The sequence below is a fragment of the Lipotes vexillifer genome, unplaced genomic scaffold (genome assembly GCF_000442215.2).
Source record: "Lipotes vexillifer unplaced genomic scaffold, Lipotes_vexillifer_v1.1 scaffold500, whole genome shotgun sequence".
Lineage (NCBI taxonomy): Eukaryota > Metazoa > Chordata > Mammalia > Artiodactyla > Lipotidae > Lipotes > Lipotes vexillifer.
In genome coordinates, this window is record NW_006778765.1 from 2,054,583 (window position 1) to 2,081,558 (window position 26,976).

General features: G+C 56.4%; 2 protein-coding genes across 2 annotated transcripts in view; both read right to left on the minus strand.

The window, feature by feature from the left end:
• Positions 1-1,236: 1,236 nt before the first annotated feature.
• Positions 1,237-16,420, minus strand: ITIH4 (inter-alpha-trypsin inhibitor heavy chain 4). Its single transcript, XM_007451890.1, has 22 exons — positions 16,334-16,420; positions 14,978-15,138; positions 12,795-12,899; positions 12,531-12,693; positions 12,282-12,392; positions 11,654-11,785; positions 10,765-10,881; positions 10,325-10,493; positions 10,099-10,224; positions 9,732-9,913; positions 9,451-9,636; positions 7,766-7,905; positions 7,376-7,530; positions 7,075-7,101; positions 6,738-6,791; positions 6,531-6,584; positions 5,368-5,394; positions 5,165-5,281; positions 3,861-4,035; positions 1,954-2,108; positions 1,734-1,830; positions 1,237-1,306 (listed from the first exon to the last, which is right to left on the minus strand). The coding sequence occupies exons 1-22, from the start codon at positions 16,418-16,420 to the stop codon at positions 1,237-1,239; spliced, it is 2,610 nt and encodes an 869-aa protein (XP_007451952.1).
• An 8,086-nt stretch (positions 16,421-24,506) lies between these two features.
• The window catches only part of STIMATE (STIM activating enhancer), a 50,252-nt gene continuing 47,782 nt past the window's right edge, over positions 24,507-26,976 (minus strand). The window contains exon 8 of the mRNA XM_007451880.1: positions 24,507-25,274. Coding sequence (XP_007451942.1) covers positions 25,158-25,274 — 117 coding nt within the window. The 3' untranslated portion in view covers positions 24,507-25,157. The remainder of the gene's footprint in view (positions 25,275-26,976) is intronic.

Below are 26,976 nucleotides of genomic sequence, written 5' to 3' on the forward strand. Positions count from 1 at the left end.
TTCACAAAGTGACTCTGTCTGAGACCCCTGCCTGCCACCCAGGCTTGATGGCGAGGCAGCAGTGCAGGAAAGAGGGTTCCTCAGTGTTGGGCAAACTTGCTGCTGAAGACCCCTCCCTCCCACCGGCCTCTCTTCCACCCTTCTAGAAAGACTTCCTCAGCAAACACCCTGTATAGCTCAAGAGCTGGGAAAAGAATGTTCTCCCTGATCTGGTTTGCTCCCTCTCAGCAAGCAAATGAACTCGTTTTCTGCTTTACCCTGGCTGCCAGGAAGCTCAGAGCAAAGCTGTTTTGCTGCTACAGCTTCCCCTACCCTGGTGTCTCTGATTTAACTCTCCTCCTGCTTGGCTCTTTTCTCTTATTTTCATTCTCATGTTTTTTGGTTTTATTCTCTTTATGCTTTTTATCTGTAAGCCAAAGACTTGTGTCATTTTTGAAGAAGTAGGTGAAATAATTATAAATGTTTTGAAAGTATGCTTTGCCTGTGCAAGAATTGGGTGGAATCTTTGGGGTGCCTAACCCTGGGGCACAAACAGGAGAGGAGACCCTCAACAGCCCAAGCTCCTGGGAACAGACCCTTGCTGCCCTGCTGGGACTGGGGCCTCATCTCTGTCTCCTCTGTCTTCCACTGCCAGCTTCTCTGCAAGGTGGTGAGAAGACAGGCCTGTTCCTGAGCACAGGTGTGAAAATCAAATTATGTCTGGCAAATCCCACTGCAAAAGGGCCCAAAAGTTTGCTGAGAATGACGAACTTCTACCCAGGTCCCTTTTCTTCTTTTGAATCAAAACTGGTTTTCATGGACCATGTCACCATAAAGCAGAGTGAGCACTGCTCCCAGGAGTGTCCTCCTGCCCTAGGCCCCCAGCAAGAGCAGTGTTTTGCCTGGGTGGTTTAAATCTCTCTAAATCTTAGCTTCCCTGCCTGAGAAATGAAGGGACCGGACTGAAAGCTCTCCATGGGCCTTACTGGCCACAGGCCTTTGAAGGGTTGATGGCGGATGATGCTAATGTTACACGCGCTACGTGTCCAGGACGTGATCCTGAGGCTCTGGGATTTGGCCAGATGGGACCAGAGATGCCCACTCCCTGGGTTCACACCACCTCTCTTTATTTTAATGAGCGCAAATACCTCTCCCCATGATGTTACAGGACCCACAGGTGGCCCTGTGGTCACAGGGTGGCAGCCACCTGCACCCAGCAGGCGGCACGGGGGGTGGGCATAACTCCGTACATCAGAACTACAGCTCCACAGACCAGCAGGAAATCTCCGTTCCTGGGGGCCCCTCTTGGTAGTCCAGCTTGAGCTCTCTGGGATGGACAGACAGACAGGTGGTCAGCATGTCTCAGGTTGGGTGGGAAGAGAGGGAGACAGCTAGGGATAGGAACGTGGAAGGTGGAGGGTCTGGGGGTCCCTTAGAGTTCCCTCCAGCACAGGCTGACAAGGCCTGGCCACCCAAGGGCACCCAGCTGTGTGTGGTCTCCAGGGGCCAGGGCTCTAGGAATTCAGGGGGAGTTTCCTACTGCTCCCAACTCACTCTAGTGATCTCTAGGCTGGTATGTTTTCTGTGGGTCTAAGTTGACCACCCTTTGCGGGGCCACTGAAAGCTGGGTCAGACTTGTCTAACCTGACACCTGACTGTCTAGTTCCCAGGCAGGGACAGAGGAGTGGGGGTCTCAGAGCCCGGCTCCCAGCCCCACCCCTGGCCGGGCTCAGTGGCCTGTTGTGCTGAGTCACCTGGTGGCAGAGTGGTCATGCCCCTGGACCTTCAGTGTTCGCTTGCTGTCACCTGCTGCTGCCAGCGGCTCCCAGAGCACGTCCTGGTAAAACTGGCCTGAGACACAAAGGGCGGGTCAGCGAGGAATAAAGACGGAAGGAGGCTGGGGGACATGCAGAGGTGATGGCATTGCCTGTTCCCAGGCAGAGGCGGTTTCTGATGACGTCCCGAGCCACGTACCAAGGGTCCCACTAACGTGGCTGGAGAAGCGGTCAGTGTCCCGCAGAAGGAGCCGGAGCCCCGCCCCAGGGCCGTCCCAGGACAGCAGGCCGATGGTCACTCTGTCAGGGCTGCTGAGCAGCAGAAGCCCCGCCTTGTCCATGGTCATCTTGAGACTGTGGGGAAACCTGCGTCCTGAGCAGGAAGGGAGGCAAGGAGGTGCCCGCAGGGGGCCTGGGCAGCAGCGTGGCAGTGGGCAGGGGCTGCCCTCCTGTCCTCAGGATCTCCTAGTGTGGCCTTTGGTGGAAGGTCCCTTCAATCTTCTGGGCTTCAGTTTCCTCAGTCAATTGGGACCAATGTTAACTTACTGATACCTGGTTATCTCAGCATTTTATATATATATATATATATATATATATATATATATATTGCCGTGCTGCACGGCATGCGGGATCTTAGTTCCCTGACCAAGGATCAAACCCATGCCCCCTGCAGTGGCAGTGCGGAGTCTTAACCACTGGACTGCCAGGGAAGTTCCCTATCCCAGGATTATTTATAACATGAGATAACGGTTCCTCTCCCTCTGGTTTTCTTAGATTTGGTTTCTCATGAATTATATGACTTAGGGGTTCAAGGATACATTTCCTCTGTCCCTTTTACTTTTATGGCTAGTGCCACTTTCTTCTGATGATCAGCGTTTAATCATGTGTTTTAAGGTCTAGAAGGGCAAGTCCTTCTCGAATGCCTTCCTTTTTTACTTAAAATAATCTTTGAAATTATTACCACTTTTGTTTTCTTAGGAACGTTAGATTCCTTTACGCATGTTGAATAAGACCCTGCTGTGACTCTGAGGTTATTTTCAATGGAAACGCGCTAAACTTACACCGTCTCGTTGACAGAGTTCAGTGTAAAAGCCGTGATCTATTTTTCTTTATGTGCATCTTCTGCAGTTCATGAAAGTATGTGGACGTTCAATCGCCACGACTGATAGGAATCCTTTATTCCATCTTCTAGTGTGTATGTCCAAGGCACAGAAATGCTATTGATCTTTGTGTGTCTACCAGATAGCAGGAAACTAAGATCTTTTATGAAATTGGGAGCTTTTCAGGTGAGCCCCTCAGATTTGCCAGGTGTGCACTCATGTATCAAGTGGGAACCAGTCTCTTCAGAGGCGCTGGGTGAGAGGGAGCGGACAACATACTCAGCACAGGCTGGGGGCTCAGAGAACACGGCTCGAAGAGGGCCAGGGTCCTTGGCCTCTCTCCCAGGCCCCTCGTGACTCCCAGAGCAGGAGAGCTACCTCTGCAAGGCTCCACACAGGGGAAGCCCCACAAGAAGAGGTCGCCATCCTCCACTACCCACCAGCTGCCCGGTGTTGATGTCAGAGGGACCTGTCTCTCCTCAGTAGAGCTTCAAAGTTAAGGATGACAATTGTAACCTCCCCTGATGGACAGCGCTCTCCAACCTCTCGTTCTCAGGGTTACCTCACCACGTAGAGAGCGCACCTTCCCGTGTGCCCAGTGGGCACCGTACGGTCTGTGGGCAAAGTGCTCCCCGACCACATTCTCTCACTGGACCATCCCCTCAGCCCTCTGACTCAGGGCCGGATGATTACCCCTAGTTAGAAGTGAGAGGGGCTAAGCAGCCTGCCTAGGGTCACTCAGCAGAGCAGCTCCAAACCTCACCGTCCCCTGCACAGGACAGTGACCTGGGTTAGGTGTGAGGGTAGCCAGGTCCCTGGGACAACCCCTTGGCACCCTCCAGAGCAGGAGGGGTAGGTACAGGGCTCTGGGCATCTCTGCCCCTCCTGTGGGTGTGGCGCACCGCAGAGGGCTCGTGCCCAGCCACTCCCTCCCCAGGCCTGTGGCGTCGCATCACCAGCTAACGGGGGGTGAGGGGTCGCCGCCGGCCCTCGGCCTGTGGCTTACCCTGGCATCACCGAGTACAGAGCTTTCTTCCACTTGTATGCAGAGCTTCTTCGGCTCCGAGTCACTACCACGTGCTCAGGGGATGCACGAACCTGCAGCTGGGGTTTCTTGAAGGTCACCTCAATCCACGAGAAGTGGGCCTTCTCTGTCTCACGGTGGCCAGTCACCTCAATCCCTGAGAGGGCCGGGAGCAGAAAGGTCGAAGCTGTGGTCCCAGCTGGGCACTGGCCTGAACAGGTGGTCCCTCCGGCTACAACCCCCGGAGCCGCTCTTCACCCACTCACCTCCGGTCCCCTTCCCCAGCCTCCCCTCACGCCACGGGCCTGCCTCCCACAGTCTTTCCACTCATCCCTTGGTTCCCTATAGCTTTGGAGGGGCCCCCAAGTCTTGGGTGACAGCCATCTTCAGACGAGCCCTCTGAGGAGGGAGGTCTCGTGTGAAGTCAGTAAACGCGCGTGAAGCCCCTGCAGTACGCCTGACCCTGAGCTGGGCACCGTGGCCAAGAGTGGGAGGGAAAATCAGTGCTCCCTAGCCTCAGGGAGCAAAGAGACTCTGGGCCTGGCGTGATGAAGCGGGAGACAGTGTGTGAGGTCTGGGGGGAGCGAGGGGGCCGTACATGTTCGTTGACCGTGAGTGGCCCTGCAGGTGTGCATTTCAGCATCCCGAGTGCTGTGTGTCTCCACGTCTGACCTGACAGCTCAGCTCCACCCTTCTGGGGACTCGGGGGCAGGTCTGGCCAGCGCACCTACCTCCTCCCCGCATTTGTTTCCTCCACACCCATTCCACACCCACTACACCCACCCCACCAGCTTCCTTCAGGGCTCTGTGCTTCTGCCTACCCCTTCCTCTACCTTGTGGACCCCCATTTCTCTGCCAAGGCCCAGTCACCCCCATATGACCCTGTGCAGCCTCCCCTGACCCTAGGACAGCTCTCATCTCTTCCTCTGGGCTCGTCTCCACGGCGCTCTGGGCACGGATGACAGGCCCCTGTGCTGCTCTGTGCCCAGGCCTGTCTCCCTAACCCTGAAGTATGGCAGTGCCAGTGCCTGGGGGCAAGCCCACATCTGGTCATCCAGGGGTGCAGGCCACTCAGGTCTGCATATGTGGTGCCCAGTGAAAGGTCTGTGGGGAAGACGTATGAGCACAAGGGTCGGTGCTCAGGGGCGTGGCCATGTTACCACCTGGGACGAGGACTGCCCGTGAGTCTCTGTGGGCAGGTTTCCCACCGTTTTTCCGGGGTGGGAAGTTGGGGGTGCATGATGCCCGGGTCTCTCTGGGTGTATGACTGGGTGTGCACCTCTCACCTTGGCCAGGGTCTGAGAGCAGGTTTGTCGGTCCCTGAGAGCGCTTGAGGTCCACACAGAGCCGGTCCACGCTCTGCCCAGGCAGTGGCAGGATGACGGAAGGAGGCTGGATGCGGGCTAGGACAGCAGGTGTGGTTCTGGGGGCAGGTAGAGCAGGCTGGGGGTGAGGACGGTGAGGGGGGATGAGGGGAATTGGCACTTACCGGGGTGTGGGGATGCCGTGGTTGTTTCTGAAAGAAGAAAAAGTCTGGGTTTAGGCAGCCCCTTCCTGGGGAGGGTTGGGTTGAGGAATGGAGTAGCAGATGGGTGTGGCAGGGCTCCCTCTCCATCGAGAAACCCACGCGATAGGTTTGTAGAGCTCCCTGGGCTCTTCCCTCCCAGGGTCTCCCTGCTATAGGGCCAGAATCTATTGCTGCCTGGAGGTACCTTTGATTCTTAAGTCCATGTCATGTTCATCAAGAAATGAGGTAGCTGATAGCCCTGACGCAGGCATTAGCGCAGGAACAGCCAGGAACAGAAAGGGAGAAGGCAGTCAGGATTCAAAGCAATCGGCAAGCCCTCCAGCCATCACTGCCACCTGCCACCCACCAAGCTCCAATCCCACAACCCCTGCCACACCTACACCCAATCTGGACGAGCCTTTGCAAAGAGATTTTTCAACCAGAAGAGCATGCTATTGGGAAAACGCTGAGGAGACAGGGTCCAGCCTGGCCCTGCGGCTGTGTCTGAGTCCAGATTTGGAGATCAGAAACAGCTCAAGGGACTACTCCTGGCTTTGAGAATGGAGGAAACCTTCCCTTTCTAGAACGTTCCATGCTGAGCCAGCCTCCAGAGTGTAATGAATCCAAATCAGTAAAAACAAAGGACACATTATTTAATGTCATACCTTACAGCAACTCTCCCTGGTCTGTGCCTAGCCCTGTGCTTGGTGCTTTATCTCATCCAACTCTATGGGCAGGTTCATCTTGAGGAAACTAGGCCCTCAGAGGGTCAGAAAGCGGCTTACGTGACATCACGTCTGGTGGCGTTGGTCTCCAGGGCGTACGGTGGGGTGGATAAGGAAGAGGAGGAGGATGAAGAGGTCCAGGTGGTCCTAATCTCGTTTGGAAGTTGTACAGTTTATCGAAAACTCCAGTTTTGGAAAAGTTGACACATGCAGTCTTTTCTCAAGCAGTGCCATGGGTCCCCACAGCCAGGGCTCTGGGACCCACCCCAGAAAAGGGACATGGAGAAGGCAAATGGCTCCCCTCCCCACACCTGCCATTCTGGGAGAAATTCAAAGCTGGAACAATGGACCCTTCTTGAACTCCTCCCTGCTGGGATATCGGCCCCCCTTGCCCCACTCTGGCAGTGCCCCTCAAACTACCTTGTCCTCTCCAGCCTCTTCTTTTAGAAAAGACAGGGTCTGCACTGCTGCCTCCTAATCGGACACAACTGGATTTGAGTCCCAGCCCTGCCACCAGCTAGGCGAGACAAGAGTCACTCCCCCCAACAGCCAGGGCAGAGCCCAGTCTGTGGCCAGGGTCAAGGTTCTGTAAACAGCCCCTTCCTCTATCCTCTCCTGTTTTGCTACCTGATACTCTGGACTCTTTGCCTCCCACGGAATGATATCTGAAGAGGGTGTGACCTGGAAATCAGAGAGACCTGGGTTTGCTTCTTGGATGTGCCTTTCTGGGGCCCCCCAGTGGGATGGGGGTGTGTGTCCCTAGTGTCCAGGACAGGGCCTGAGTGGCAACCAATATGAATGAACAGGTAACTAAATGCACCAGCGTGCTTGGGCAGATGACACCCCCTCCTGAGCAGGGCTGGGTTGGAGAGGCCCCAGCTAGCAACCTCATGGTCGCTGTACCATAGGCCCTGTGTCAACCAATGGTCACCCAGGCCAGCCTTAGAGGGTATTAGGCCCTTACCTGAGTGGACGTTCCTGTGTCTGTTTTCTGGTTAAGACAAAAAGAGGGAGAAAGAGAGAGATACACTGTCAGGGTGGTTTTGATAAATTTGAAGTGCTTCTGTTTAACCTTTTGCTTCCCAACCCCAGCACTACACAGGTGCAGTGAACATGCAGGGGTCAGGAGACCTAGCCTCAGTTTCCTCATCAACGAAATAGGGTAAGTCTCCTGGGAGTCCGTGGGTGGCAGGGGTGGCATCTTGGTCGGGATGTGGGGAGGGGCTGGGGAGAATGCTGGGTCAAAACTCTGCTGCCACACCCACCATTTTCCACGGGTTTCTCAGCAACCTGAGACTGCTCTTGACCTTCGGGTTTGGTGATCACCATGGATGTGAGCGGGGTGACAAAACTGTAGCTGAGCGACAAGTTCAGAGCTTGGGCCTCAAGAGCCTGCTTCTCAGCATCTAGCGTGGAGACTCTGCAGGTGGAGGAAACCAGTGGCTCAGCAGGCCCCGGGGTGCCCAGTCAGACTCTCCCTCCCTTCCAGACCCCTCTAGGGAGCTCCCACTGGGAGTCTGGAACTCAGACACGATACCGCCACCCCATCTCCATGCCTAGCGCCAGCTGTGCCTGCCCCACCAGTGAAGAGCCTGGGGAAGTGCTGAAACCGTGTGTGGCCACCCCAGTGGGCCCTGGAGGGTGTGTCCACCCACGTTTGCTCCAGCAGTTGCTGGATGGTCAGGTACGCCCAGAGTCTCTCCATGAAGCTGTGGAAGATGTATCTGGGGCTCCAGAACGCCTCCTCCTGCTCTGCCACGCGGGACTCCGTTACAAAGGTGATGTTCTCCATGTGCTGGAAAGAGGGGCCCAGCCAGGGCAGGAGCAGTGAGGGTGTGACGTCTGCACCTGGCCTGGCGCTGCCCAGCAATGCCACAAGAAATCTGGTGGGGGCAGCGTTGGCTGCAAGGCCACATTTCCTTTGAGTAGAGTGGAGGGTAGGGAGTGTGTTTAGGGGTGTGAGGGGCTCAGCCACAGAGCCTCCAAGGATGACAAGGAGGTGGAGATAAAAGGGAGCAAACTATCCCAGGTGCTACACAGCAGGCGCAGAACCAGGAGCTGCATGAATTTTGCCTTCTCCACACATACAGCTATTTGTTTGATGGTTTTTTTCCAATGAACTTTAAATAGACTAACACTCTTGGTCTTGACCTGAGCAATAATACCTGTGAAATCTTAGGTCTGTGGTTAGAGTTATTTTTCAGAACACATTAAAATAAATATATAACTACTAAAACAAAGACATGTTTGTTTGTAAACTACTCCAAGTCACCTTGGGTTCTGCACTTTGGGAACCCCTGGCCTCCAGCATATCAGCAGCTAACATACATGGAGAGTTTATACCAGGCGAGACCTTAATCCCCACTGCAGCTTTACCAGGTGTGGGAGAGGTGACTTACTTTCATTTGTATACAGCAGGAAACTGAGGCACAGGGAGCTTAAGTGCCTTGCCCCAGGTCTCACCTCTGGGAGATGGCAGAGCTGGAAGTGAAGCCGGGCAGGCTGGCCACAGGGCACGCCCTGCGCATCAGGGCACTTGGCTACCTCTCCTGAGACGAGGCCCTGGGCCCCCCATGCCCGCTTGCCTAGCCCACCTGCTATTCTCCCCACACGTGCTGCCTGCCTGCCACGCAAGCCTGGAACATTCCTCCATCCCTCCACCATCTGGCCTCTGCCACCCTCTACTCACCTCTCAGTCTTAGCTGAGCCTCCTCTGGGAAGCCCTCCCTGATCCCCGAATTTATCCAGCCTGTAGCTCCTTGTTTGTGTGACAATTTACCCATGCTGTCTCTCCCGTGAGGGCAGTATCCCCAGGGCCTAGAGAAGTGCTGTGTTTCTCTTTGTGGAATGAGAGGGCCTCCCATGGCACAGAGGCAGGGAAGGCTGGGCAAGGACAGGACGCCACGTGGTGAGCTGGGTTCTTGACTCGGCTGCAGTGGGGCCCAGGGCAAACCGCCTGCTCTGCCTGGATGTCAGGCTGCTCATCTGTGAAATGGGAGCAGCCCTCCCTGCCTGACTGTAACCTCGGAGGGCTGGTGTGAGGACAGGAGGGGATGCCAAGCACCTGGTGCCCTTGGGAACAGCAGCAGCAGCACTGACTGACCATGGAGTGTCTGCCGCATGCCGGCCCCACACAGGTGCTCTCGGAAAATCACATCATCTCACTGAACCTCTACCAGGAGCCAACACGGTGGGGATGTGTCATCCGCAAGTGGCAGAGGGCACTCTGCAACTTGCTCAAGGTCAACCGGCTGGAGCCTGGCAGGGCTGGGGTTTGAACCCAGCCGCTGACTGCTTGCCCCGGCTGCCCTTCCCCTCCAGGATGGCTGGCCACACCTACCAGCTGCCCCCTGACTTTGGCTGAGAACACATCAGGGCTCTGGTCCCGGAGCTTCCCGGCCACCACCAACTCGGAGCCCTTGAAGAACAGCCGGAAGGCATCCTGTGTGACCGCCTCCACGGTGTTGCTTGGGTACTCGAAGGCCACCGATGTCATCAGTGGGTTGGCCACCTCTTGGTAGAAGTCCTGCAGGGTGGGGGTGTCATGAGGGCCGTGCTGGGGTCTGCCCGCCTGTCAGTGCCATCCCTCGCTCACATGGCCCAGCAGGGGCGCATGGGCACCTGGAGCTGCAGTGCGGAGTCCGAGTCCTCATAGATGCGCCGGGCCAGGCCACCGTTGTCCAGTGCCAGCTTCTCCAGGAAGGCGTAGCTGACGTCAAAGCCGAAGCCCAGGCAGAAGAGGCTGTGCTGGCCATCTATGGCTTCCTGAACGTTCTTCTGGATCTTTGAGGGGTTGGTTTCCCCTGGACCCAGTGGTTTGGGAAAGGGGTGAGAAAACAGTGATTTTCTCAACAGATATTTCTGGAATCTCAGAGCCAGAGGGGCCTCAGAGATCCCCCCTCCCTGCCCCAGGTCCCACAGCAAGCTGGGCCACAGCCCAGCTACTCCCTCTGGGCAGCACGCCCTGGGGCTGCTGGCAGTGCCTCACCCGCCGTGGGGTCGCCGTCGGTGAGGAGGATGATGAGGGTGACGCTTCCTGTGGGCAGCAGCTCCTCCCGGTTGGCTCTCTCTAGCAGCTGCACGGCCATCAGTATCGCATCGTTTATATTGGTCCCTGTGGGGCACACACTCTTAGGGTGGCTCCCAGCAGGGTGCCCCAGGCTGGGCTCAGTGCCCTGGAAGTTGCGACCGTGCAAGGCTGCAGAGGCGCTCACCTCCCTGGGCCTGGATGCCAGTGGTGTAGCTCTTGGCCTCATTCACGTTCTCAGCCGAGGCTGCCACTAGCTGTGGCTTCCACGGGGTTGCTTCCCCACTGAAGCTGATGAGGTTGAACTGGTCACGGGGACCGAGGTCACCCAGGATCTTGATGAGGGCTTCCCGGGTCTGGTCAGGGGAAGGGGACACAAGGCGGGTGTCTCAGTGGGGCCTCCCTGGGGGCTCATGTGCCCTTGGGCTGCACCCCCAGGCTCACATCTGCAGTGAGGACATGGTGAATGCTCTAGCGGCAGGACCTGCCCCAAACTCTGAGCAATCTTGATCCATGGGAGCCCCCTACCTAGGAAGATGGAGGAGGGCAGGTCTGCCTGCTGGACCAGAGCTGATGGTGTGGGACATCTGTGAGTTTTCAGGACCCTGCCTGGCCCATGGGACCCACCTGCTGGACTTTCCTGCCGCTCATGGAGCCGCTCTTGTCAATGACAAAGATCACGTTCTTGGGTATCGTGGCCAGGTGCTCAGGGGCAAAGTAGTGCACAAAGTAGCCGTTCTCGATCTGTGACCAGAGTGAGACACACACAGGCGTTAAGAGCTGCAGCCCTGCCCTGCCCCTAACCAGCCTCCTCATCCCCAGGCCTGGGGTTCCTCTGCTCTCTTCATTCCATCCCCCTCCATCCCTGTCCCACCATTAACCTCCCCAAATCCTTGCCATACTTTAGGGTTTAGACCAGCCCCTCCCTTGCAGAAGGCTTCCCTGCTCAAGCATGGCCCACCAGAACTCTACCCCTACTTTATCTCTTACTTGTTTTAGTATTTGAGGCAGCTTATACTAAAAGGTTCAGACATAATAAACCTGAGATCCATCAAAAAAGTGAAGAATCCAAAAACAAGGTCCATCTATGGCTTCCTGCATGTTCTTCTGGATCCTCGAGGGGTTGGTCTCCCCTGGACCCAGTGGTTTGGGAAAGGGGCGAGAAAATAGTGATTTGTTCAAAAATAAAGGGGAAGCACAATGATGCCAGAAACTTGTGTGAAAGAAGGTACTGTAATTGAGCATAAATGTGAACTGTGAGTCTCCTGGCAGCCAAGGCTACAAGGGAAACCCTGCAGGGCAGTTCTTCAGCAGAGACAAACTTTCTTCCCTCCGAAAAAGAGAATCGTTTCAGGGACGACACAACTAAACTGCCTGTTTGCCGTCTGTGCTGCCCCTGGTGCACACGGGTAACTAGGGTTGGTTATTTTGTCTTTTCTTTTAGAACCCCCAGGCTCAGGTCCTTGAGGGTAGATGGACTTTTTGGTGGCTCAGCTCTTCTCTGAAGCCCACACACCTGAATGGAACCCCCGGAGACAGTCCGGTCCACATCATAGCGGACGATGAAGTTGCCATCCAGGACTGTGTCCTGCTGCTGCTCTGGAGACTTCTGCTGCTGGGACAGCATCGGCTTGAATCGGACATGAGCCTGGAAAAATGACCAGGCTGAAGTTGGGAGGAGAAGCAAGGCCATGCCAACAACACCCCTCACCCCCATCTGAAGAGAGAATTCCAGGAGGCAGCCTTGGGTCAAATTCCAGAGAACTTTCTCTCCAGCTGAGCTATCAGATAGACTGCCTCCATGTAGGGGAGTGGGTACAAGTGAATCCCCTGCTCCTAGATCTGTGCAAGCAGAGGCTGGGCTCAGGATGCGTGCGTCCAGTCAGCTCCTCCTCCCTACCTGGTCCTGGGACCCTGACATCAGTCGTCTCTCCCAATCTCAGGGTTCAAACCAGCTCCCACCATCCTTCCCTAGGCCTTGCCCTCCCCATCTGTCAAATGCCAGCATGGACACAGGAACCTCACAGGTCCCTCTAGCTCAGAGATTCTGCCCAGTGGTCCCACTCTCTGGAAATCCAGGCCCATAGAGCCAGCCTGAAGACAGGCCCCTGGGAGCTCTCACCCGCAGACCATGGCAGGCCCACCTTGGTCTTGTTCTGTGAGGTGGTGAGGGCCTCTGCCAGTTCATTGGTCATGAAGGTGCTCTCTGTCTCCAGAAAGCTGATGCCCTGAGGCTCAAAGATGTAAATGTCCATCTAGAGGCAAGAAGTGGGTTACTGGGTCTGCTGGGGGACAGGGCTGGCCCCCACAGGAGGCAGAAGGGGAAGCAGGGGCCACCCTCAGGAGAGTGAGGTCATCCAGGAGGGCTTCTAAGAGGAGGCGGCACCAGGTACCTGCAGGTGCTTGACCAGCTGCTGGGGCTGGACTTTCAGCAGCAGCTCGTACGCTCCCAGATGCCGCACCAGGAGCTCCTCATACACCAGCTCGAAGGTGACCTTGGCAGCGGGTGCCACACTGACTGACACCTGGAACTGCTCTGTCTTTCTCCCAGTGGCCCTGGGGGAAGAGGGCATCAGGTCTGCCTCTCAGACCAGGGGCGGCTGAAGGCAGGGGCAGCCCCCACCCCCACAGGGTCCTCCCCACCCCATCGGGCTCACTTGACGAGGCCGGCGCTCTCTCCCTTCGCCACAGCCGCGCTGTATTGCTCCTGGGCTGCAGCCTTTTCCTTGATGTTACCCGGGTAGGTCACACCATCAATGATCCTGGGGCAGGAGGGAGGGAGTTTGTGAGAGCCCGGTGGGGGAGGCCCCCTGCAATCCTGCCTCCTCCGGGACTTCACGTGCCTCTTGACAGACTGACTCCCATCTTTACCTGAGCCCACCCGTTTATTATGCACCTACTGTGGACACAACTCTGTGCGGGGCCCAGTGTCGATGGGGGCTCTGCAGGCCTCCATCTACCCTGAGACGTGCACTGTGTCGGCAAACATGCCTTTTACTAAACAACTGGGATGAAGGCTGCAGGGGAGGCAGGTCCCAGCCTCTCTTCTCCCTTCCTGTTGGGCTCCACGTCCCAGCTGCCCCTTCCATCCCACAGACTGTTCTCAGAGGAACTGGTCAGCCACCAGCGAGATCTCTGAGCCACAGTTCACTCAGCCCCGTGGGGCAGACTCAGCAGGAGGGAGATGCCGGCTCCCAGGCCAGTGGAGACACAGGACTGAAGGCTCTGACCCCTCTCCCCCATGGCTGTCCCCTCTTCCAACACTGGACAGGCCACTCTGCAGAGAGGTTGGCCTCTAGGGAAGGAAGTTTTGGACAACTGGTGGACAGGACTCCTTGGGGCATGCAGACAATCCTAGTGGCCGTTTCTGGGGACTGAGAGTGAACTGGCAGGCAAACATAAGCCTGCTCTGTCTGGGGGTGGTGTGAGAGGGTGAGAGTGTACAGGGTGGGAGGGGGGGCAGCCAGGACCTCAGGACCAAGTGTCCTTTCTCCACACCCTTCTGACCTCCCTAGTCAAATTTAACTCTGGGCTAGGGATTGGGGTGCTGCTGGGCTGCAGGGCTCCTCCTCCCAGATGTCCAATTTGGGGTCCCAGGTAGGCTGGGGAGCAGGGCACCTTGCCCCCTGCTTCCCTAACACATGCAGCAACAGGAGCTGGGCCCAGAGAGGGGTGCAAGTCCAGGGCCCTCAGAAGATGCGATGGGCCTGAAACCTCGTAACTTGCCGGCCGTGGCACCCACATGGGAGGCGGGGTGCCGCCTGTGAAGCTTATGCTGCAAGTTGGGCAGCACAGGCCTGGCTCCAGGGTGAGGAAATCAAGGGCTGCTGGAGGCGGTGTGGGCAGAGAGATAAGGAGCCAGCCATAGGGAGCGGACCCCCACTGCACGTTTTCAGGGGTCCCAGGGTGCACTGGGGACTCCACCTGAGATACTCACTCTCTGCCCCACCCATAGCCCTCCCTGAGTTTCTGGGATCAGCCTCTCTCTGGCCTGTCCTCAATCACTGCCTCTCCTGCGGGGCCAGGGACAGAGAGTTCTCTTGCATTTAGTAAACATTGCAAAACTTGGTCGGGAAGGGTGGGGGAGGACAGTAGAGACAAGGTAAGGATCATCACCTGCTTACAGAGTCCACAGAAACCCCAGGGGCCTCCCAATGCAGCTTCTGACCCAGAGCAGAACCACCCTCTGTAGTATCCCAGCTGGAGGTGTGGGGGGATGAGCCTGGCTTAGAACTTCTGTGACAAGGAGGTGGTCCGCCTCCTTGAGGCACTGCTTCATTGTGGGGCAGCCCGGGGGGTTAGGAAGTTTTCTGTATTCTGAGCTGGAATCTGCCTTTTGGTGACTCCCTTCTGCCTGGGCTTGGCCTCAGGACTTAGGATGCCCTAAGTCTGTACTTCTCAAAGGCAAAGACACAAAGATACCGTGGTTCTCCATCTGCCACCTGGGCAGCACTCAGGGAAAATGGATGAACAGATGGAGAGACGGATGGTGGGAGGGACCAACGGAGGGAGGGATGAAGGCACAGCAGGATGGATGGAGGGAGGGAGGAAGGGATACAGGGAGGGAAGGAGAGAGGGAGGGAGGGAGCAAGGGAGAACCGGAAGGAGGAAGGGATAAAAGGATGGAGGGAGGGAAACGTCTCTGAGAATGCATGAAGTTCCTGGCTAAAGCCTCTGGTCCCTGTATTGCCTACAGGTGGAGCACACACACCTCAGGCATATATCCTGGCACATCTCACATCAGGAAGATGCCCTCTCTTCCGGATCTGGCACAGGGACCATGGTGTCACAGTGCTGGACTGGGGAGGGGGGACGAGGAGGGGAGCAGGAGGGCACCTACATGGAGAAGTTGGTGATAAAGGCTTTCTTGGGCAGCTCCATCTGGAAGGTGACCTCCTGCAAAGTACTGGCCTTGTTGACCGCCCGGCTGGTGACGACTGTGTGGGCAAATCGGGATGAGACCCTGGAGTCTACAGTGAGGCTGTAGATGTCGATGTCATTCTGGACCAGTGGAGGAGGAAAGGAAAGGGTAGGACTGTTCAGTGTTCTTCGAGAGAGTGGGCCTTGACCTTGGTCCCAGACTGAGCCCTGGCCCCCAACCCCAAGCGAGACACTGATCAAGCCTCAGGCAAAATTCCATCAAGCATTTCATTTGTGAACTTTCATCTCAGATCAGAGGAAGCTGTGTGCTTCATTCCCCATCCTACAGTGCCACGGGGCAGGGATCAGTCTGTCTTGTTCAGTGGGGGCCACAGCGCCCCTCAGAGAACAAGCAGGCAAGGGGTGGGGGGTGGAGCCTGAGCCCCACTGTGTCTGGGAGGAACTTACTTATCCTTGGGGCAGAGGTGAGTGGCAGAGGGTCCTGTTGGGTCAGGAAGCTTCCATGCCATCTTAGCTCTGCCCAGTGAAAGGGCAGAGAGCAAGTCCTGTGGCGGGGGAAAAGAGCCCCTGCCAGCCTCCCCCCAGGGGCCTGCAGGAGCTGGGGGAACTGGAGGGTCCATCCCTAAGGCTGCACATCTTCTGCTGTGCCCCCTTTTCCCTGCAGCATTGGGCCTCTCCTGCTGCCCTGTCCACAGGACACTCCCCCAGGCATGCGTTTCGCTCGAGGTCTGCGGCCTCCAAGGAAGGGCATGTGCAAACAGGCAGAGCCTACACATCTCTCGCCCGCCTGCCACGTGGCACACTTGTGCTTAGCACAGAGGTGCGCGGCGGGCCGTGTGGCTTGTTTACACGTGAGTGTCTGCTCCATGCCAGACACTGTACTCAGCATTTTACAACACTATATGTTTCCTTTTCACCACAAACTTCTAAATAGTTCTATTACTACCTTGTTCTACAGATGAGGAAAAAGAGCCTTGGGAGGCATCAATGACTTCCGAGAGGTCACGCAGCCAGGAGGCGTAAGCTGGGCCCCTGAGGCCCATTCTTACCCGCCCCACCCACTGCCGCCCTCCAGGGCAACTTGTTAGGCTGCACTTCCTCCCCGTGAACTGGGAATACCAGGATCACCCCTCCTTGTAAATGGGGGACTCTCCATAGAGCCCTCAGGGTAGCGCCTGGTGGATGGGCAGCACGACTTCTCTGCACACACACTGACCCGTGCTCACTTGCACACACCGAGGCGCTCCTCCCCTTCACCCACTTGTCCCACTCACGCTCAAGTGCACACATACAGGAACCCGTGGACACCTGCTACCTTTTGGGCCCTGAGGGTCTGGAGGGTGGCCAGCGAGAGCAGGACCAGCACGATGCCGCAGGCGCGGCCAGGGGCTGGGGTCTTCATTTTGGCTCTGGTGCCTGGCAGGCTGCTTCTGAACTTGAGAGGAAGAGCGCAATGAATTTGTAACTTGCTCACTGCCCCGCCCCTGTGGGGGCAGGTTCTGGGAAATTGGGATCTGCAAGCCAAACACTGCAGTGGCCTCAGATAAGCAGACAAACTGCGAATGTCCTGTGGACCTTGGCTGGAGACGGGAACATGTACTGAGCAGGAGCAGGCTCAGGTGGGAGTTAGGTGCTGGCGCCCCTTCTGAATGGTCCAGAATCTGACCAAACCACCACCACCCCTCGCACCACTCATCTCGCCGACAGGCTCCCTAGGACTGGAGGACATAGCAGTGAAATGGCCTGCTCTCCATAAGCCCAGCCTGGGAGAAGCACAGGCGTGGTTGGGAAGAGGAGGGCCAGAGGGTGGTCTGCAGGAGGTAGGGGCCTGGAAGTCAGGTCAGTGTGACTGGGCAGTGTGACCCCAAATGCACCAAGCAGCCCTTGGGGTGCCTGAGTGGGGCAAGATCTGCTGGGGCCAAGGCAGGATGGATACACCTTATTTCTGGGATGAGAGAGGCTAGGTCAAGGAGCCCCCCTTCTCTCTGCTGGGGCCTCAGGATGCTGTTTGGGCCCCATTATTCTAGCCAGGACTCTTGGTGCAACTCCAGCAAGGCCTCTGAAACAAGATCTGCACTTGGCAATACAAACCGAGGGCCAGAAAGATGCCCACACGTTGTGGCCCAGAAGTCCCGCTCTGGGGAATCTCCTGAGAGAGAAGCATGGAACTGAGAAAGCACAGAGCTCCTGAAGGGGACGATTCGGGGCGGTGGCGTGTATGTTCAGGTGGCCTACATGGAGGTCAGCCGTGTCAAGGGAGCCCGTGAGTCACGCCTGGAGCGAGAAAGGGCAGAACGCTGATCTGTCAGCACGCCAAGGCAGTGCCGTTCTCATGGGCTCACACCACAGGAGGGTGGCTGGAGGGCCTGGGGTAGGATTACAGATGATTTTTTTTCAATTTTCCTTTAATAAAGTTGAAAGACTGCTTTCATAACAAGTAGCAATAAAGCGAATAAATACTAGGGGATCTGGATGCAGCTGGTGCTTATGTCCCTGTGGCTCTGGGAAAGCTTGGCTCCTGAGTCTGGGGCCACAGATGGGATAAAGATGCTTCAGAAAAGTGGCCAGGTGCCAGATCCTTGGCTGGGGAAGGAGGACTCAGTGACACTATCCCAGGGGTGGGAACTGGGGAAGGGTACCATCGTCAGGGCCTACTTGGGACCCTGGGGCAGTGACAGGCTTGCAAGGGCCAGGAAGGGGGCTCCTCCATTAGCCCTGCCTCGGTCAACGCCAGTAGCATCTGCCCCAAGGGAAGGGAGCTGGGTCTGTGGCTACAAGTAAATATTCCCCTTCCTTAGCATGACTTAGCCAGAAGCCTCACCTCTGAGCGCATCTACACAGCTCTCCCTTTGACTATGGATGTGATTGGGATTACTCGGGAAGACATACGCGTTCAGCAATCTGGGGAAAAAGCCTCCCCAGGAGCCCAGTGAGCAGGCCCAGGCCTGGTCACCACAGAAGGTCTGCTCCCTTGGGGCACAGAGCATGGACCCAGCCTGGAAACAGCTATATAAGGAGGCCAGGCTGGCCAGGAATGTGGGAAAGGCTCTGTGCAGCCCGCTCCACCTGCCCAGGGGACAGGCGGGACTTCCCTGTAGGCACTGGCCCTGAGCCAGGCACTGTAAGCCCAGACCCTGCCAGTCCATCTCCGGACTGTCTGTGGTCTTGCTGTCACAGCTGGACAGGCCTCTGCAGTCCCCTGAGTCTGACAGGTCCACGCGCACAGAGACACTGAGGCCTGAAGCGGGAAGAATCGCACATGAGCCGAGAACCTGGTGTTCCATGCCTCAGGCAGAGCTGTGGGAGTGGCAAGGGGGAGGCTTACCCTGTTTGGGAGAGGGGACAGTAGCTCAGGAAGCAGACTGCCACTGGCCAGAGAGGAGCCTCCACCTGGCTTTGTCTTTGAGGGGATGCGAGCTGGCAGGGAGGCAATATGAACAAGGCCGGGGGCGGGCTTTGAGGATCCTGAGTCCCTCAGAGCCTTGGGGTCCTTGGAGGCATCTCGATGGCTTCTGTGAAAACCAAGGGAAGGGTGAGCCCCAGGCCCCCACCTGCTTCACTCTGAGCAGTGTGACTATGGCCTGTTTTGCGCAATAGGCTCCCTTTGCCTCATACAAGGGGAAACAGGCTCAGAAACGGAGGAGAGACAGTCTGAAGTCACACAGATCAGAGCCAGGTCTCCACACCCAAGGTTCTTTCTAGTACGTGGCAATGGCCATAATGGCACCTGCATTATCCTCTGGGGCCGCCCCAAAAGCTGAGAAGCGTACAGAACATGCCCCACACCTACGTTGTCCACCCCTCCCCTGCATTTAGTGGCCATGGCCAGTGACCAACCAACACCCTCCAAATGCTGGGGCCACTTGGGCATCCTCTTTATTGGTGCTGCCCAGGTGCTGGTGCAGAGACCCTGGGGTCAGGGGCCAGGGCTGTTGGGGAGGGTGCCAATCCCAGAGGCCGTGGGTGAGAAGCTATGTTCTGGCATAAAAAAAGAGTTCTTGGGAAAGGCTCCTGTGTCTAGGTGTTGCTGACGGCGAGGGGCGTGGTGCGCACTTCTCAGCCAAAGACACTCTTGGCGGGTCCGTCTTTGGGCTTCTCAAAAACAGTCTCGGTGCCAGTCCGGGCGAGGCTGAACACCGATGGGGCGGCAGAACCAGCTTGCTCTGTGGGGAGGATGGGGAAGAGGTGTAGTCAGGGGCACGGCCTGGCTTCCTAGGGAGGAAAGGCCCCTTTTGTGGGGAGCGCCCTGCTGAGCTCACAGGCTCTGAACTCTTAGAAAAAGGACCCATGGGACCTCCCCCCAACCCCATCCTCCCTCCTACTGACACACATCTGCGCCCCTGGAGCCCATCGTCCCAAGAACACTCACCACACTCCTGCATGACCTGGTAGGTCTTGGACTTGATCTCCTGGTTCTTGGTCAGCTTCCCTCGGGCCCCCTTCAGGTCCTCCTCCTTCACAGGGGGGCGCTTCTTCTTGATGGGGGCTTCCTGAGTGCCAGCCTTGGAGAGCCCAGAGCCTCATCTTACAACCTGAGGCCTCGAGGCTGAGAGCCCTTTCCCAGCACTGTGCCTTGGCCAAGACCCCTCTTCCCTGCTCACTTAACTCAAGCCAATTCAAGGCCTCACTCCTCCTCCAGGAAGCCTTTCTGACCCCGAGTCTCTGCCCTTTTTCCACAAACTGGGAGCTCTGGGGCCATGGCTGTTGTAGCCTCACACCATCTGTGTGCCTGTCCTCCCTGAGCCCCGGTCTTCCAGGGGAGGCAGAGCCTCCTGTGTTTATGCCCAGAGCTCAGCTCAAGACACAGCTGCTAAAGATGATAGCATCCATCCTCCACCCCCACCCCCTGGCATGAGCAGGGCCTGTGCTGGGCCCTCCTACCTGGGACATGGTGGGTATGGGGAACTGCTCCCTGGAAGGCAGTGGCTGTGAAAGAGATCTGAGTGGCGCCCAGCCCTCTGGGCCTTATATAGTTGGCTTGCCTGTCCCGGGAAGTCACTCCCCCTCCTCTGACAGCTCCCTGATGATTCAGATCCACACAGCCGCTGGCTTCACAGTTTATTCTTGGAGATGATGGGGGCTCGCTGAGCACTGCTGCCTGGGGGGCTGCAGTCCTGGTGAAAGAAGACAGCTGGGGAGACCCCGTACCCTTGAGGACAGCTGCTCTCTGGCAGGTGGGAGGTGCTGGGCCTGGCAGAGACTCGCGTTTATGAACGTAGGTCCTGTAACGTGCGTGTGGCACTCCGAGCTGCCCATCTGCGATAGTCCATCCCAGCATGGGGGGTGTCCCGGAGGAAAGAGAGGGCCCTGAGCCAGGGTGGACAGCTCTGAGCTTGTTTTTCTCTCTCTTCTACCCCTTCCCTGGATTCCAGAGGAAAGAGACTTCCCAGACTCACATGGCAGCAGGGAAGAGGGCTTCCTGCATCTGCCGCTGGGGAGCATGTGCTCACACCCAGCTCGCTGGGCTCTCACAGTGGACTCAGAGCATGGGGGCTACCCCTGGCTCACAGGTACAGAAGGCTGCTGCCAAGGGAAGCCTGGGAGCTGCTCCATCTGCATTTTTGCTGATGCCCCTGCCCTCTGTCCAGCTCCCAGTGCAAGTTTAGCAACAGGATGAAGGAGGGAGCAAAGCCCCCAGGAAGGGCCGGGAGGAAACCATGCTTTGTGGTAAGGGTACCGGTGAGCTGAAGGCAGGAAACAGCACAGAGCCTCTGCCTGAGACGAGGTCACCGAAGGGCACCTGGCCCAAGGACATTTAGGGTGTGAGAGGGTGGGCAAGAGTGAAGCCCACTCAAGGCATGGACAGAGGCACAGACTCCCTGAAGGTCACTTAGCTCTTCTCTGCTAGTTCCTAACACCCCATCCTTGAAGGGAAGACCCCCGGGGCACAGGGAAGGACTCCAAGCCTGAGGTGAGGGTAGGAGTGGATGTGGGTAGGAGGTCAGGGTCCGCCTCATTGGATGAGACATGCCCAAGCTCCTTGTCAGTTTGTGATGGAGAGTATTTTTATCCTTGAAGGCTCCAGGCAGACAAAACCCAACCAGGCACTGATGTCTGGCTGTCTGAAACACCGCTCTGCTGCTGTCAGACCTCATCCCACCCCAATACCCCCTGCCTGGTCCTGGCCCCAGGAGGCCAATGCGAGCCCTGCCAGGCTCCAGCTGAGACGAGTGCTGACATGAGGAATGCCTCTGGACGGGCACAGACCCAGGGCTCCAAACAGGGGCCAAAAGGCACTGAGGGCAGCCCTGGCCTGTGAGGGCACTGCTGCTGGCTCCCAGCACTTCAGCTCGGCCCCCACAGCCAGCTCTGCCCAGGGTGGGCACCTGCCTTCCAGCCCTGTGGCCTCAGGAACAAGGATGTGGGATGTTCACGCCTCACACTCCATCTCTCCGGCACCCTTCGCTCCTCAGGGGGGCGGGGGGCAGGCAGAGTAGCTTTTACTCGCATTAACAGGGAAGTGGAAATGGCAAGAGTATGTTTGTTTTTTTCCCCTTGGCAGGTTTTGGCTCCCACATCTGCCATAAGGAGATGTCAGATTCATTCTCACTCTATTTTCTGGGGAGAACCTTCTAACTCACCGGGGACGTTTTCTTGACCCCCACTAAGCTGTTTCAACTTCACAGAACATACAACCAACAACCACAAAAGTGATGGTTTCTTTTTTAAAAAAAACTGTAATAAGATGTCAAACTTTATTGTAAACCACTTTACAATGTTAAGTACATCGTCTTCCCTTTCATTTCAAAAATGTGTTTCTGTGAATCGTAACACCACAGATTTAACCACCCGCGCTGGGAGGGCAGTGGAAGTCGGTCATGGTTTGCTCACGTAGGTCTGACTTCTAATAAACTTCACGAAAAGAGAAATCAAATTAAACCAACCCACCCACCCACTCAGGAGCTCAAGGTCCCTCCCCAAGAGCAAAGCCCTTCAGAGCTGCCAATGTTTCACAGGGTAAAACACAGAGCTCTCCACTCCTAGTTGGAAATGTTTGAAACTTCTAAAGGCCAGCCCCGCCCCCTACAAGGTGGCTGCTCTGGCTGACGGCAAGTTCCCAGAGCCTTCTGCATTTGCTTGGCTGCAAAAAGGCCAGTGAATTGCAGTCTGGAGGGCAGAGTGAGCTGCTGACAGCTGCTGCTCCTTCCAGGCTCCTGGGGCAGCCTTCAGACGGGGACTCTGGGCTACAGCCTCCAGGCCCACACTGAAGAGGGGAAGAAACAACCTGAATTTGAGCCTTTATATATATTTCCCCTTTAAAGGCATGACAGGTCAACCTAACCCATGACTCCTTGTTGTCAGGAAGAGGCACAGGTTAAAGCTTGAGGCAGGAGGCCACCAGTGTGCCCGAAGGCGGGCCTTCACGTGAGAGGGCTTTGGGCTGAGCAGACCAAGAAGCCACTGCCTGGGATCTCACCAACATCCCTCCTTGCCATTGTCAACAACCCACTGTCAGCGAAAGGGAAAATGGGCAACAACGATCTCTTCCATTCGGATATGACAGCTGTACCTCATCGGGTTATTTCTATCAGTTACAAGAAACTTGTTCATGGCCTTGACTTACAAGTTTCCATTAAGGGTGGCTTGGCTGAGGTCCAGATTTGGACAAATCAGACGGATGGCGCACAATACACAGTTGGTGTTCCGTGGTTTCTCAAGCACAATGATGCTTGCCATGTGGCAGGTGAAGAGCTGCACCTCATAAGGCACCTTGGAGCAGGTGGTGAGGAAGCTTATCCTAGGGATAAGGCCAAACACATCAGGCCAGGCCGTTTAGGCCCGCACGCTGACAAGGCCCTGTACGATCAGACTCCCTGTTGGACGTCCATGTCCTAGTTAGCCAGCTATACAACTGAGGCTCAGAGACTAAAGCCCTTTCAAAATCAGGATACAGGGAGAAACCACTGCTCGCTCGCTACCTCTTTGTCCCCCAAACCCACTGCCCAGCAGGCGCTGGGATGAGCCTTGAGATGAGCAGATCGTCTGGGGTCTGTATAACCCATAGTTTCCATCCTTCACACCTGTGGCTTCCCCACCCTCGTCCCTGGTTTGGAAACACGAGGAGCTCAAGAGTGAAAGTGAAGCTCAGATTCTGGGCTCAGGGAGGTGCAGAAAACAGCTGTGGCCACAGGTTATTCAAACCAAGACAAAACAGGAGGACAGAGTAAGGCAAGTCAGCGATGCCTGCCACCTACCAGGACCGACGACGTCAGCCCTGGTCTTCCCAGTGGGGAGCCCCCCACTAAGACAGCGGAGGGTGGGAAGGGGGAGGAGCACAAAATGAGAGCAAAGCTAAGGGAGGGTGGATGGAGATGGGCTCCGATCTCACCCTGCTCTCCTCTCCAGCTGCAGGTGCCCAGCGTAACAGAGTCGCCGCCCACTGCAATTCAGGTCCCAGCTCCTCTGGCCCTCCGGACTCCTACAGGACGACAGGCTGAGAAGGCCTCCGCAAGGCTCGTCCCTCCATGACCCACGCAGGTGAGACCGTGGGAGGCAGAGGACAGGCTCAGGATGCCTGGTTTAACAGCGTGGCTCACATGCCACAATTCAGACCCAATCTGTTTGAGTGACATGTTTTTATGTAGGTTTTTAGGTAGGAACCTAAAAAGAAGGTTCTGGGTGGTGTGGCCTCCCTGCACTGATCTCACTTCCAGCTCGCACCTTAGCCACGCGGTTCTCTATTCCTAAACTTCCATGACTGCCTCTGGGCTGGGACAAAACACTGGGCTGCTGCTCCCACAGCAGGGCAAGTGCCTGGGTCAGCCCATTCCACTGCTGGGCAGCAGACTCCCAAAGCCACGGGGCCTGTGCCCATGCTGGGGAGTGGGGGCTACAAGCTTTGAAGCACCTCGTCCTGCCTGTGGACGCAGAGAGCAAGCTCGCTCACCTCCACCCGCTGCTCTGGAGGATGTGAAAAACAGGATCACTTGGTCAGACAGGCGTTCTCTAAAAGACGAGTCGACAACACTAAGCTGACAGGCAAGGCGTAGCCTGAGAGGAAGTTCCCAGAGCTGGGTCCAGAGGCTGGTTCTGAAGGCTGCACCATGGGAGGCGGGGAGGCCAAGACTGTGTTTTAAACTTCAGATCTGGAGGCTCTGAAGAGAGGCAGGGAACAAACAGGAGTGGCCTCGGAGTCTCAGTTTCTCTGGACACAAAATCCTCTTACGCTCCTTTTTCCAGCATGTTTCAGTAAGACCTCTAACCTGCCGGCAGAAGTGCCAAGGAGCTGGTGGGCCCTGGGCAGAGCCCTTCCTATTCCACCCTCACAGGGCCCTGGATCCACATTTGGACTGGCCACCTCCTGCTCAGGCCTGATCTTTGCAGAACCACTGGGTTTGTTGATTTCAGATGAGGGCCCACCTCCCTTCCTACCGGAATCATTTACCTCATCTGATCGTAGATTACCTAACAATATTCCAAATAAAAAATTCCCGACTTTTCCCACCCACCAGTTCACAACCCACGAAAGGCAAACAAACCCATTTCTCTGGGGATTAAAAAGAGTTTTTAAATACAATAGTATGAAAATATAACTTAAAAATATAAAAGTTAACAGTATACGGAAGACTTAAAAATCTATGTTTTGCCCATGAGTCCCATAGGAAATAAACATATACTCAAAAAACATTAACACTGTGACAGCTCATAAAACCAGCTATAGAAATCAATAGTTACAAAAGCCATTTCGAGTAGGAAAGCGTTGCGGTTCCAACCTGGTCAATGTGTAACTTTTAGCCCCCAAACGTGTTACGTCTTCACATTCCCCCAAGCCTTGGCGAAAGGCTCCACCCACGGTCTGTGTGCACGTGAGTTCTCATCCTCGAGGCCACCCGGCCAGACGCAGGACAGGGCTTCTGGGTCCCTCACAACACCGCTTGGGACGACAACACACAAACAAAACACCTCGCTTGCATATTTGGTCAGTGTTTGTAGTGCAACTGAGTGGGGACCTCCAGCTGCCACGCCGGGCCAGCGGCCTCCCTCCCTCGGGTCACAGTAGTCTAGGAGTGGGCAGAGACCGTGGGAGGAGTGGAGGTAGAAGAGGGGCAGAGAGAGGAGGGGAGGGAAGACGCAGCGGAGCGACCCTCGGCCAACCGGCGGCTGGCTGGGCCCCGACCCGACCCCAGCTCGAGGATGCGTCATACAGGCAGCCCGAAGCGGTGCTTCTTTTTCTTCGCGGGCTTCAGGGGGGTCAGTCTCCGGAGGTCCTCCTCCACATCGGACTCCTCCATCTCGTCATCAGCCGAGATCAGGATCTGAGTGGTGGAGAGGCGTGGCCCTGAGTCACTGCCTGCAGTGCCCTCTTCACCTACCCACCCTGGACCCCAGCACAGAATGCCAGCCTGTCTAGGAGGCCTCAAGTGTCGGGTTTCTTTAGGAGAGGGTGATGGGGAGGCCCTCTTTACAGAGTGAGACAAGCTGGCCCACCCCAGACTTTGTTTTATACCACGTGCATCCACGGGCTACTGATACCAGTGCTGAGTCGATACGCCTCCCCTCTGCTCCCGCTTCTCCATCCAACCTCCGGCTGTGACCGAACTCCCGTCAGAGCAAACTTAGCCTACGGTCATCCAGGCAAAAAAGCCCAGTCTTCACACATGGAGTTCTAGGTCCTTGAAATTGGTTCAAACACAGCAAAAGCAGACTGAAAAGCCCCGTTCTGAAAGGAAAACACCTGTGGGGCACAACATAAAGCAGGGAGATTTCAGAGTGTCTGCTCTGAGCCAACCTGGTAAACTTCTGAAGACAAACAGAAGGCCTCCACTATTCTGAGCCCCCAGAACGATGCAGCCACGCAGCTAGGGCATCCAGGGCAGACACTCATTCACTGCCCACCTGCCTGGCTCCACAGACCTCAGAGCACCAGGGAAGGACTGGCACAGCCCAGGTCAGGATGGAGAGGCCCGAAGTGCACCTATGCAAGGGGAGCTCATTCTCCTCCCGGGCAGGGCGGTCTCACCACCCCTCCCCTGCAGGGCTTCCTGCCTCCAGTCTTGGTCCCCTGATCGAACACTCTGGCTCCCTACCTGCCGCACAAGCACATTCCCATTCCTCACCCTGGATCACAAAGCACCTTGCCCAGCTAGCTCAAACCTCTGCCTGTACCTACTTCTTGTCATTCCATCCTACCCTCCGGAATATATGCTACTCTGGCCACAGTGAATTTCACATTAGTACCCAAATGCCAAACCATATGACCACAACTGCTCAGGAGCAGCTGCTTCTGCCTGAAACACTGTTTGTCATTCACCTAATGTTCACTGCGCTCTTACAACCCGACAGGCCTCGTGCCAGATTCTAGGGACACCGAGAGAAGAGACGGGCTTCCCCTCTGTCTTCCATCTAGTCAGCTTTCAAAGCTCCCTCCAGGACACCCCCAAAAGCTAAACCAACTGTTCCAGGTCCTCACAGGGCTTTGTCAACACCTCAATCTCAGAACTTATCGCAGAGTGCCACGATGGGCTGTGCAGGCTGTCACCTTCCTTGTCCACAAGTCTGAAGGCCTCAGCCATTTCTGTAGCCCCCATCCCACAGCGCAGCGCAGGTGCAAAGTGAGTGCTGTGGGCTGCCTAGGACACACAACCTTGCCTCCAGGCTCCTATTTATGACCACCAATCTCCCTGAAGTCCAAATATTTGAACTCAGGAAACTTGAAAATACGGGGAGGTAAGGTTCTCCCTGGGAGGTCTGGCTACTCCTACAGAAGTTTCTTGGTGGCTTAGCCAACACTTCCCTTGCTCTTTGGCGACAGGCAGGGATTCAAACGCCTTGATGCTTAAAGGTCGACGACCAGGCCCACACGTCCTTGACAGCTTCCCGGAAACAAGGCAGCTCCTCCCTTTCCTGTCTTTCTCCACTGACAGAGGGGCTACTGGAAGCGAGTCACCCCCGACAGATGCTCCAGCTCCCAGCCCTAGGAAGGCCCACGGGACAGCAGGAATGGGGTCCGGGCGGGGG